The sequence below is a fragment of the Acyrthosiphon pisum genome, chromosome A1, assembly GCF_005508785.2.
Source record: "Acyrthosiphon pisum isolate AL4f chromosome A1, pea_aphid_22Mar2018_4r6ur, whole genome shotgun sequence".
Taxonomy (NCBI): Eukaryota; Metazoa; Arthropoda; class Insecta; order Hemiptera; family Aphididae; genus Acyrthosiphon; species Acyrthosiphon pisum.
The window spans coordinates 159,794,947-159,808,406 of record NC_042494.1 but is presented as its reverse complement, the minus strand read 5'-3'; the positions used below and the strand labels follow the sequence as shown (position 1 = coordinate 159,808,406).

General features: G+C 29.4%; 1 protein-coding gene across 1 annotated transcript in view; it reads right to left on the bottom strand.

Moving 5' to 3' along the window:
* The window catches only part of LOC100159216 (A disintegrin and metalloproteinase with thrombospondin motifs adt-1-like), a 54,408-nt gene extending 48,908 nt beyond the window's left edge, over positions 1 to 5,500 (bottom strand). The window contains exon 1 of the mRNA XM_008183177.3: positions 5,216 to 5,500. Coding sequence (XP_008181399.1) covers positions 5,216 to 5,314 — 99 coding nt within the window. The 5' untranslated portion in view covers positions 5,315 to 5,500. The remainder of the gene's footprint in view (positions 1 to 5,215) is intronic.
* Between the last annotated feature and the right edge of the window lie 7,960 nt (positions 5,501 to 13,460).

The window sequence follows — 13,460 nt, the reverse complement described above, 5'->3', positions numbered from 1 at the left end:
AAGCTCCTTATCTTTAATCTTCATGGTCATATCATAGAATTAAAAAATCCAATAAATTAATAAATCCATATTACAGACTGTAATTATTTATAGTGAGCTGCTCAAAATTTAAAACTCTCATGGTAATTCAACAAAGTAAAAACCTTAAACAATTATAAGGATAAAAATATTTAAAAATAGATTTTCTAATTAAAACATTGTTTTGTAAAAGCCAAAACTTGAAACGACTTGAAAACATGCCGTAAGAAAACATTTTCAAAAGCATTAATACTTTTTAAATAATGACTGTCCTGCGTTAAACGAAACAACACGGTATTATACACGGTCCATTATAGTCTAATATAACCGCTGAATAATGCAACTGAATAGCCGATTTGGCTTTAGGTAATATTGAAGTCAGTAAAATGGCTGACTTTTGTAATCACGGAGGCCGTATTCATTGGGATGTGCTCTGAGTTATGACAATAATCAAAATCAATAAATAAATTGGATTTCTAATCGGTTCTTATCAATGACGAAATTATAAAAAACACGGACCTCTTTGATAAGAAAAGTCAGCCATTTCCCGCGGACTTAAAACATTACATACCGAGTATAGAAAGTCAGCTACCTATATAGTTGTATTGTATATTTTTGGATAAAACTTCTTATGACTTAAAACAATACTTACATATTATATTTTTATGTCTAAAAATAAAATTGATTAACACTTGCTTATCGTTTAATTTTAATATTCACTCTTGACAACACTACTACACTTGGTGGTGGTTCTGGCGTTCTGGCTGTTGGTCAAAAATATTTAGGAGTTGGCGCAATAGATAATTGTATATATATTCTGTAAGTTATACAAATATATATTACTTATTTACTTAGACTTCTCGCAACACCGAGCGAATACATTTACGGACGAAAGATAAAAATATGAAATCGGCATTGAAAACGTTTGGCAAAACAAACGAGTAGTGTTATACAAGTCGGAGGACGAGTAATATATAATTTATTGTTCAGTTATTTTATCTATCTGCTTTATACCATTGTTACAATAATATAGTTTGTAAAGTTTTATTTTTTTATAAACGTTATTAGATAATAACAATATTATTATTATTATTACTATTGCAATCGAAGAAAACGTTACGCAATAACAATAATGACTATTTTAAAACTGTCCCATCCGTTATTATTATATAATATTATATACACATTCGCAAGTATGTATTCGCAGTGTAATTGAGAATACGGTGTTTAGTTTTTTTGCAGTTTGCTTCGTCGAAATATCATTTTTTGAAAACATTTCGTACAATATTTTCTACGGCATCGCGTGGACTGAGCATAAATCGTAATGGATTTATGTATTATACTTGCCCGAGAACACATTATTTATATATTATGTATTATATAAAACGCATTTTATTCATTCTGACACGTATTCTATATGCTTTTTATTTCTCAAACCATCTCCGAGGGCTTGGCTGGAGAATATTGTGATTAAAAAATGTATACAGGGTGCTTTAAATGATGAAAGTTTGTCTCAATTATTCTTAATCTATGCGTCGAAAATATAACTAGGATATTATGCTTTATGAAAGAAAAAATTGATTTTTCGTACAATCTCGAGTGACGGTTTCATTATCATGTAAGTACCCCACTGACCTCCCCACGGGTTAGTTTACTACTATAACATCGATGGGGAAATGCTATTATGTAGACAGTAGATTCGTGGGCTTATCCTCTACTACTGCTTCAAATAACCATTTTGTTTAGTTGGTCGTCTGTTACCTTATTATGGCATTCTATTCTCAATAAGAAACGCAGTATCAACTGTGATAAACCTATTGCGTCTCATCACCGTCGTGCGATGTGTGCACTATATCGTATAATTTTTAATTGGCACGACCGAGTGGTAATTATTTTGACTGTGATTTTAATTGGAGAAAATACTCATCTGGCGCAAAATCGGATTATCAATAATACGTAGACATAGAATTTCCGGTGTGGGAATTTTATCTGGTGTGTGAACGAGGTACCTATATAATAATTATATAATAATTTGATGCTCTCTATTATTTTTGCTCTGTTACATAATCACGCGTAATACGTTTAATTGTCAGGGATGGATAATAATATCAAACCCGACAAACAAGAGAGACTACAACGAAATAGTTTAATTTATAATTGCTGAACAAACAGAACAAATTATTATTATTTATTGATCAATGCTCAGACTCATCGAGCTTACCTATAGCATACCTATAGCACATATAATATCATAAATACACCATTGGCGACACGAGGAGATAATATGATGGCTGCAGTGAAAACGAAATTATGTAATGTCAAATTATTATAGATTTAAAACCATTTGTTTTTTGTGATTTTACTAGAAAAAAAAAATAATATGCGAACTTCACAAACCATACACTTTGCAGTAAACATTCGCTGGCTTATTTTGTATAGGTACCTATAATAACAATATGACAACGTCACTGCAGGCTAAGAAATTTCGTCTCATAATTTCCCTAATGATTGGAAATTGTATATATTAATTTTATAATTATTTATACATATCTGATTTCTCTGTTATTGACCTCAATGGTCAGTTAAGTGGAACACAATGTTGACGTTGAATACATATTCTTACTATGAAAGATGCATCGGTACAAAAATTAGGAAATTGATAAATAAAAAAATTAAAAAAAAAAAAAATATAATCATCGTCTAAAATCTTACAATTTGTAAAACTGTCTGAGTTTAATAAATACAAGATTTAACATCTATTTTATTTGTAATAATATGCACAATTTTCAAAGAATATTATCCTTAGTATAAATACATTTCAATAACTTGAAATCTCCTCGTTCGAAATTGTTTTAGATATAATCAAAATTTGCAAAAAAATCATGTGCTTATGTACAATTGCAATTTCCAGAAAAATGATTGGTTCTCCTTTAAAAAAAATAATTTTGTATGTATCGCCTCACAAAGCTATTTAAATGGTATTATAAATCTAAATAATATAAAATATTATAATCATTAAACATAAATAATTTCCAAAACTAAAAATATGAATTATTGTATTGTCAGAGGAAAAAAACGGGAGTGAGCATGCTTGGAGAATCACTCTGTACATAAATATGTATAGGTATTTTATAAACCAATATTATAGAAAAGTTCTCCCTCATACAGTCATACCATTCGGAATGGAAAATTGTCCATTTTACAATACAGGCGAATTATATTATTACATTCCAAAGTTTTAATGGTCAAGCGAATGTGAAAACTTTATTTTAAACCAAACGATTTTGAGACAATAACAGTTACAAACACCTTTTCCCACGCCCCGAGATTATTACTATTACCTATATTAAAAACAAATATCGTACATAGGATATTACATTTTCAGATCATATAAAATGTTCTGAATATATGTGGCAATTTAATGCTTGTAAGACACATTAAACGATTACGGTTAAAGTGGGGGAATAGAAACAGTTTTTCACATTTAAGTTCTTAACTATATCTCTAGATCTAAAATATGCACAACGCTTTCAGGTACATAAACATTTGGGTAAACAGAGAGGTGTGATATATACACGCGCGAAATTTGATTACGTGACATTATTGAGATGACAAACTATATTATTATGATTAAGTATATAATAGAAATATATTATAATATATAGTGAAAGTTTTTTTTATTAATTTATATAGGTATATACATCTTTAATAACTAATAATAGGCAATAGCTTTAGGTATGTATGATTACGTAGGTACCTAATTAGTAATTACATATATACCTGAATACCTGATACCAATTAATTACTTTACTTTTTGTTTTTCTACGTTTTTCGTCGTAAAAATACTATGCTAACAGTTGGCTAACAGTTTTAATTAATAAACCATTTCACTATAATATTATAAAGACCTTATTTATACTTTCATCATTATATCTACATGACTATATATAAATCAATTTACTATTGATATTAACTCTGAATTTATGGTTACATTTTTCATAATATTAAAGGACGCAAACAGTTGCTACACACCGTGATATTATTTGTTTTAAAAAAAGACCTTCCTAAATTAACTTTTTAGTTTTTTACAATATGTAATATCTTAATCCTCCAGACACAATGCTTATTGACCAGAGCTCAATAATAATGAAATGTATGGAATGGTTGTACACTTGTTAACATACGTTAAATATTGTGCATTTAAGCGTTTAATAAAAACTAGAAATCAAATAATTTAATATTGATGTTTTATTCTATTGACAGTTGTAATGATGAAAACTAAAAATATACTACCTCATAATATTGTATAGTCATACCTATCGTATTAAGTATTAATATAGTTATCGACGGTAAATTAAATTTATTAATTTGATTTTCATTGCCATAACCTAAGTTGACCAACGTTACATAAATATATACTATTATGTAACGTTGTAAATTTGCAGAAGATAATTTCAGTAAAATAACTCAAATATTTCAAAAATGATACATATTATATTATTTTCATATTTACGGGTCAACAATAATCTGTAAACAATTCAAATTAAATGCCACGGATTGTTTAAAAAAAAAAAAAAAAATTGTTTTTTAATTTGATTTTCCAAAGCCATTTTTGATTAACCTTCATTTTCATTTTTCAAACAATTAAAAAAACAAAAGAATTAAATTAAATGCACATTTACTATGTTAGAACTGGAGAAATTTTTGATTTTCATTAGAATAATAGCTTTATGCTTGCAACAAATTAAAACGGATCACATATTTATTTTAATAAATTCCAATTGCAATGTAGGTTATTTTTATGATAATTTTTAAAAATAGATTAGTCTATTATACCGGAATAGTTTTCAGAGGAATTTTATTTTGGATTATTGCTGTGGAAAAAAATTAATTTAAATATTTTGCTCTGCTTGCACGCGAAGATGCTTAGGCGATACCTATAACTGAACTTTGGGACACGACCACAGTTCACACTATTGGTAGGTTGGTACATAATATTTCGGGTACGCACTAAGATAGGTAATATAATAATAACAGGTTAGTTTGTGGACCGTGGTAAATATTATTATAGCCATATAACATATTATTATAGATGAGTCGACAAGGATTCCTAGCTAACCACCTCAGTCCAAACCTATAAGACGGTGGGGAGGGAGGGTGGAGGAGTGGTGAGGGCATAAACAGAATTTTATCTTACCAGGTAACTGTCAACCGGACGCATAGAGCAGCAGACTTGCATCAACTGCAACAGCGAACCGCAGCAGAACGCGAACGCAACGGCGGTGGAGGTCTTCATCGTTCAAAGTCCGGACGCGGTTTGCTCAAAACTCCGTAAATTCCACGGGCTGTAGTGTCGTCAAATTCGGCAGGTCCATATGGACTGAGCGCCTCCCGTAACGGGAAAACTGCAACGGTTGGACGGAAACAATACGATATTATAATATTATTAAAAGTGATGTGTTAATGAATGCGATGTGGGCCATTTTGGCATCCGGAACGCGATATCGATGTCCCACCATGGAGGTGAGATAATTATAAGGTAGGTACCAGCTGATTATTATTTTTTATTATTTAATGACGTTGACGCAGCCGTCGTTGGTATGTCGCACGACGACCGCGGACGATGGTAACTATTATACCTATTATGTTATTCAAAAACAGCATAGAGCGGGGGGGGGGGGGGGGTGAGAGAGCATGAGTACGCGGGTTTTCGGTGGACGACCCGCTCCGTCGAAACTATTTGCCTGCATAATTAATAATTATAATAATAACTTATTTTTTTATTGGAATAGCGTTAATAAATACAATTATTATAATATTATAGCATATACACCCATATATTTTATTATTATCGCGGGACCCATAATTCGACGTGTCGTTATAATAATATGTAATGTATTATTATTTTGGGTTTCGAACTCTCAAAAACACGTCCATCATTATATTATTTACCTACCCTTTTATTATGAATTATTGTACGGATGTTTGTTATTGCGATATAAGTCGATATTGTTAGTTGAACATTTCCGCGTTATTTAAGTAAACGAAAATGTAATCTGTCGACGAAGAGCATTTAATTTAATTTAAGAAAAAAATGTATACGACTCGGTATAGTTATTTGCTAAACAGATATAGTTGACGACTTGCGCAGTAGTTGTCGTATAAACAATTATATTAATAACGAAACGGTTCTTATCAGATATAGATTGTTAAAAAAAAATTGATAATTTTTATTTTCACCATCGGTTGGTGATATTACTGCGTGAGATTTCTGCTGGATTCAAAATGGTTTCCAACAACTATATATAGCTATAAGGTCTAGAACATCTAAAAAAATAAAATTTCTATTACCACCGTTCGTATAATAATTTCACTAAAAAAACTCAGTCTATACAAAGACTTCACGTACTTCACGTAATACGTACATACGAATACGGTTCAGATTTCATAAGTTACATTTTAAGACTTATGCACGTAGCAGACGTATATTTTAATATACTATCTGCATATAACCATAAATGGGCGTACTAGCAGGTGTAATACCTGCTAGCTGCTTATATTATTGTCCAAACATAAAACTCCAAAGTAAACTTACCAAAGTAGCGACTCCTATAACTAATTAAGAATTGTCTTCCCGCACGAGCCACACGCGCTATTTTTCGTCGCTCATCTGCATTCATCGATCACGGGAAACGTAACACAGGGATCTATGCAACTAGACTATGATAATTTACTATAATTATTTATTCTACGACAACAATATTTCATGAAAGAAACGATTTGGTTTTATTTATTTTCATTCAATATGAATATAAGATGTAACCAAAAGTTTATGTTTTGTAAGGACCGCGGTATAGATTTCAGTGTATGGTTGTGCAGGGGATACGCGCGTGATATGTGCGCCCGGCACTATTGGGGATTTCCATTATACCGCCCGGCTCTTTTGGGGTTTTCCACTTGTGTTTTGTACGTCCGGGGACACGACTTTATGTAAACGAGTTCAAAGTATATAGGTAGTGTAATGCTCGATCGTAAGTACCTATTAGACATGGCTAAATATGCAGTGATGTTCTCCAGTTAACAGTGCGCACGTTGTGATGACGTGTCTTGGGAAATATGGAAGAGACGGTGAAATAGCATGGTGGAAGAAGTGAACAAAGACCAAGTGACGTCTGAAGCTTAGGCGATGCGCAGTGATAGTGAATCTAGAATTCAGCCGGGCATCTCTGTATTTATTTAGTCATGTCATTTAAAATACCAATATAATATTATATTATAGTAGTGTTGTCGGTTCAAATAATAGTAATAACATCCAAAATGTTTCAGTGAACTCTCTCAATAACTACCTACTAACTAGGAAGGTACCTACTTATTAAATTTTACTAAGAAATCACACATCAAATAATAATATATATAGATAATAGTACAGTACTACTATATAGTAGGTTTCTTCGGTCAAAGGTATATTATATTGTGTTCTGATTATTCAGTTTATTATGTTGTTATGTTACGTTCTTAGTATTACGCGCGCATACCGGGTTACGTTAAATGAGTTATAACTTGTGAGGTATATATAATGTCCTTGTCAACACTCAAGTTTCGAATAAACGCTTCAAAATGGTATGGGATCGTGAAAGAATCGCTTGTCTTATTACGATCATTATTCGAGCGGGTGTTCAAATAAAACGTCGGGTAATATTCTTGTTTATTTATCAATTCATGTTCGCATTTAAAGCTACAATGATTTGACTGCAGTCTGCTACACGGATTAATGGATTATTATAGCATATAATACATCATAGTTTGTACTTTTTACGAATAAATACCATACGATTCGCCAAGCATGGTCGGCACATGTTTTTATTTAATACCTAATGAATTTATTAAAATTCTAACTTGAAATTTTTTAAGTATACCTATTTGAGAACCATATTTTCAATATTATTTAGATTTTCATACTGTTCTCCTGTGGCGATAAAACTTCTATTTCAATTAAAAACCAAGCTTATATTTTACTGTTCATTGTTAAGCAGATGATTTTTACGAAAATGTTGATGTATTCAATTTTAAATTCAAAGTAATTTTCAAGTTATTAAAATATACATATTAAAAAAGTAAAACATATTATATGTTATGTTGCATCTAGTGTTTGTTTACATAATATCTAATATCATTTAATTTACACGAACGATTTTTACAAATTATAAAATATTGATAAATTAATATTAAATATTAATTACTACATTTTTCAAACTATTATAGCCCTCATATCATTAAACCCAATTATTGTGGTCCTATTATCCTTAGAAGGTACACAAAGCAAAATTACTCAAAAACTACTGGTTAGAATTTTGAATTAGATATATAAAAATCCACTGCAGGACACCCTTTAAATGGTTTCAAAAATGTAAGTAATTTAAATTATTGTCCTTAAGGCTAATATAATATATATGCTTAAATATTCCAAAAATTAATATTTTAATTAATTATTAAAGGAAAAATGGTAAACATGCTTGTTGAATCACCCTGTAGGTTAAGTAGTTATATAGTTTTAGATTAATTGTTTCAAGTTTGTAGAGTAAATAATTTAGCATCATGATGTAAATAACGTTTTTGGTACTGTGGGTTTCTGGATAACCGTACAAAGTGTAAACCACATAAAAATATGAGTCTTTTAATTGTATACAAGATAGACTTTGATTATTACAACATTTTCGTCAAATTTAATTCCAAAAACAATTATTACCACGGTAAATTCATCCCGATAAAATACTGAGAACAAATCAGTTATTTTCTAAACATCGCTATAACTCCTACAGATCACTAATCGGGTTTAAAAAATATATTTTTTATTTAAATAGTATTTCTATATCAAATAATTTAAGTGTTTGGGGTTTACTATAATTTAGAATTATTCGTTTCTAGGAGGACAGCATCGCTGCTGAGAACAGTGCTGGAAAATACTCCACTAGAAAAAAGACCAATGGGACGAACAAGATTAATATGGGAAGACAGGGTAAAAGAAGACGTGGAAAAAGTAAAGCCAGGAGAGGATTGGAAGGAATTATCATTAGAAAGGGAAAGCTAGAGGACAATTTGCTGGACGGTAGGTATGGTCTTAAGGCCGATAACCACGATGCAGAAGAAGAAGAAGTAGGAGGATTAACTTTACGAGTTACGAAACTCTTAGACTACTCATAATAACTATGTTTCAATTACGAAAATACTTATTTTAAATACGTACCGATTTCCAAAATAAATTCAGTGACGTGACCTCGGCATTTTGGTCCGGAAGCCAAATTTTCAGAAGGTCATCGTCCAGACATTATACAAGCTGATTATTTAAGTATAAAAAGGGGGCAAAACATATATTTTTGAGATTTTCCACTGTCTGATTTAACGCGTTATCACTATATTCAGAGAATATGGAAAAAAATACAATTCTAAAATAATTTAAACCTAATTAGTAATTTATATGTACATATTAAATATATTATATATTTATAATACACAAACACATGTATACAATAGAATAAACTGAACTTTTTCGAATTTAAAATATTATTTGTTGGTAGAATCATAATCTGGCAAGAAACATAATGACGGTTATTATAATCTTAAAAAAATATATATTTCGTTGAAATTTAAAAATATTACGAGTGTAACAAGGATATAAGGACAAAAAAAATATAATCTCTGATCTCTCCTATACATACACGTATATATTTTGTTACATCACTTGAAATATACACCTACGTTGGTCGTTGGGGTCGTAGTTGTAGTTTTAACATGACCAATAGAGATAAGAAATCGGTTTGTCGAAAAGTGCAAGAGAATTTTTTTTTTCCATACGCGATAACAGCGTATACATATTACATAATATACTAATATAAGTATTGTACATAGGGTGAATCGTTCAAAGATAAACCTTCATTCTACCGAAGTGTATTGACATTTTTGGAAATACTTTTTGACATGAACATACCAGCCAAAAGACTTGATGTTAAAATATGATTTCAGATAGGTAGCTTAGATTTTTATGTTAAACTTGATGATCAGTAGTTGTTATGGTTGCCATCATTAGCTAAGACAAATGCGTAAATAAATTATAACTATCATTTCCTTGCAATTCAAAAGACATGTTTATGATTTTATGTATTTTCAAACGAAGGAAAGTTTATTGTTTTTTATTTCTACATAATTTTAAGTTATCATAATCATTTTTTTTAAAATCATCTTTTACTATAGATCTAATTGTCTACTTCTTATGAATATATAAAGTTTAGATGCATAGATAATAATAGGTATAGACTATAGTGGACCAACATTTTATGGGGTAGCCCTATGCAATACTTCGTGGTTATAACTAGGAGGTATTGTACCTATAGTAGTATAATATATTACTCATTTGAAATTTATTTTAATACTAAACTCTACATACACATGTGTAGTGTAAAGTATGTATATAACTTATCGTAAATTCATTAAAATGTAAAAATGTTCTACTTCAAAATGCAAAATTAAAATATTATAACATAATTTTTTTCAAATACTATATTGTTTTATAATAATTTAAAAAATTGTCTAAAATAAATAATATAACTATTCTAAAAAATTATAAGTTTTCGAGAAAATTAGTCTTTACCTTTAAAAGGATCACTCTGTAACACCGACATGTATGCTGAACGCATTCATAATAAGTAATAACTAATAAGTAATAACAATAGGTAGTATAATATTTCAAACATTGGGTACATCGCCGCATTATTATTGTTTATATTGTTCATAGAAATCGTTAAATTATCATAATCTCGTACATTCGGAGGCGTGCCATATAATAATAATAATATTTATTATATAATTACGTAATAGTAATCTGGAGTATTCAAATACAATTTGAAATTTACAACTCAGACGGACGTTACGGTGTCCCGCGCACCGTATAATAATAATGATAATAATAATACTATTTAACGATTAACGAAGTAAATTTCTATAATGCGTAGGCTCTCGATTTTTGTATCGGTTATTAAAACCGATCAGTTTATGCGTTTTACATATTATTATTATAATATGCGATATCCATAACAAACTGTTTCTGGACAACGCAGTGGTCAATCTTTAGTGGTATATTATAAGTGTGTACACGTGGTGCGACGGAATTCGCTTCGATTGCGATCTCCGATTTTCGGGTGGAAACCATTATTTAACACATATAATAATAATAATAATAATAATATATTATGTACAGCACTCGAGGCTTATCTAACGTGAGATTTTAGGGGTCCGTCCGCACATACAAATATACAATATATTATCGTCGACTGGGATTTTTGTAGAAATGGGTTAATACGGTTAGAGACTCCCGGGAATGGAAAGGACCGAACACAGTTTTCTTATGCGTGTAGGTACATGTAATATAAGGTACCTACGAGTATATATCTGATAAGTATCGAAAGGAAAATAATTTTTTTTCTCTGATTTATAGTTTAGGATTGACCCAAACAAATTTACAGGACCGTGGTAGTATTATAGAGATATTATAATATGAATATTTCATTGGGCATTCATACCCATCAATATAATTCTATTTGATATATTATATGAAATAATTATATTATTATTATCGAACATTATTAAGCACTCATTATTGGAGGTGCACAATTATTAAAAAAATTTTGTATGTTCACCTATTATACTCAAGATAAAAATAATAATGAGAACTTTATCTGTGTCGTAGTATTTTTATTTTTTTTGAGAACACTAAACTAACCAATCATTTTTAATAATTAAATGAAAAAAACATAAAAATCTAATGTTTTTAAACTGATAACTTTAATGTGTTTATGTTATCCAAATAAAAAAAAAGTTTGAGATTAAAATATTGAAAAACGGAGTTCGAAGCAACTTATGGAATATTACACTTTATTAGTTTAAAAAAATATATATCAAATTTGGTTGATTCTACAGAATAGGATCATTATTCCCGTAGAACATATCTTTGTGTACAAAATTACATTGGCACTGCGCGCCTTAAACATAATATTAAATTGATAAAGTTTTAAACTTTTAAATTAAATTTATTTTTCAAATTCTTCTTTTAATTATTATTAAATTAATACTCTTAAAAATACACAAATTTTAGTGTTGTATGTTTTATAACCGTTTCAAAATAATTATTTATCGTAGAAAACTAACCGATCGTAATAATAACGTTCTTCGTATCTTTAATTTGGGTTATGTGTATACTAACATAATATCATATTGATGATATCGATTTTAAATACAATTGTACAATATAATATATTATACTTTGTTATATTTATTGTTGATATTCTAAGAACAATATATTATATACTGGGTAGTGCGTGCACCAAAACTTGGAAGTCAATACTTGAATGCTAATACGAATTTATATTTACTTGTGCAGTTACTTCTTTCTTTGACTTCGGCAGAAGTTGCTAAGTTGCTGAAGTAAAGAATATTTGGTTGCAATGATTTATTTAGTCTTTGATATATAGCCTCGGGAAACTTTCAGACGCATTGCTTTGTCGATCTCATCAAAATTTTATAGTCATAAAGTTGTGTTCTCGTCTGACTGACCGCACTCTCCCAGCTAAAAAGATTTGTTTGATTCAATTTGGAGCTTTTGTTCGCCAAATTCATCATGCTGTTTCCTATTATACATCGAAGGAACTTCGAACTACTTGTAAATGATACTATAAAAATATATCAATTATTTTCTAAACAATTCTTACTTTATGACGTGAGCATAAAATAAAGGATGCGTATTATATTATATATTTATTCGTTATTCGTTTTTATACTATTTATATGGTCAAGATATTATGAGATCAATAGATTTTTTTTTCTGAAAAAACATGTTAAATTATTGATCATAATCAATAAAAAAATGAAAATAGATTATAAAAAAATGTAGGTATAAAATGTATGTACGTCCTCCGAATTTCGTTTTCTATACTGGTGGTTTTTACTATAAGCTTTTGTAGCAGCATTTGACGCATTTTTGTAAATATATAATTTAATTTAAACAGACCAGGTAAGGATGAAAAACAATAAATATAATGATATAAGGGAATTACGTTACAAATTAATAGACATCTCGGGTTGTGAGTAATATCATATAGCAGCTATTAAAGCTACAATAATATATTTTATTTTTGATTGCATGACTCTCAGAAAGGCACACTTCAATATAACAAAACGAGATGTATAATTAACAATACGCATTCCATGCAGTGGAAATGTAAGACTATTTAACTTTCAAGATGTTCGTAGATCGTTGAAGTTTTATTTTTCTTGATATTTCGTTAAAATTTAGACATTTTTAAAACTATTGAATATGAGGTTGATGAAAAAAAAATCAAGTTAAGATTTATTATTTTGAAATATTACTTATTATGTGTGGATTCTCTCTTATT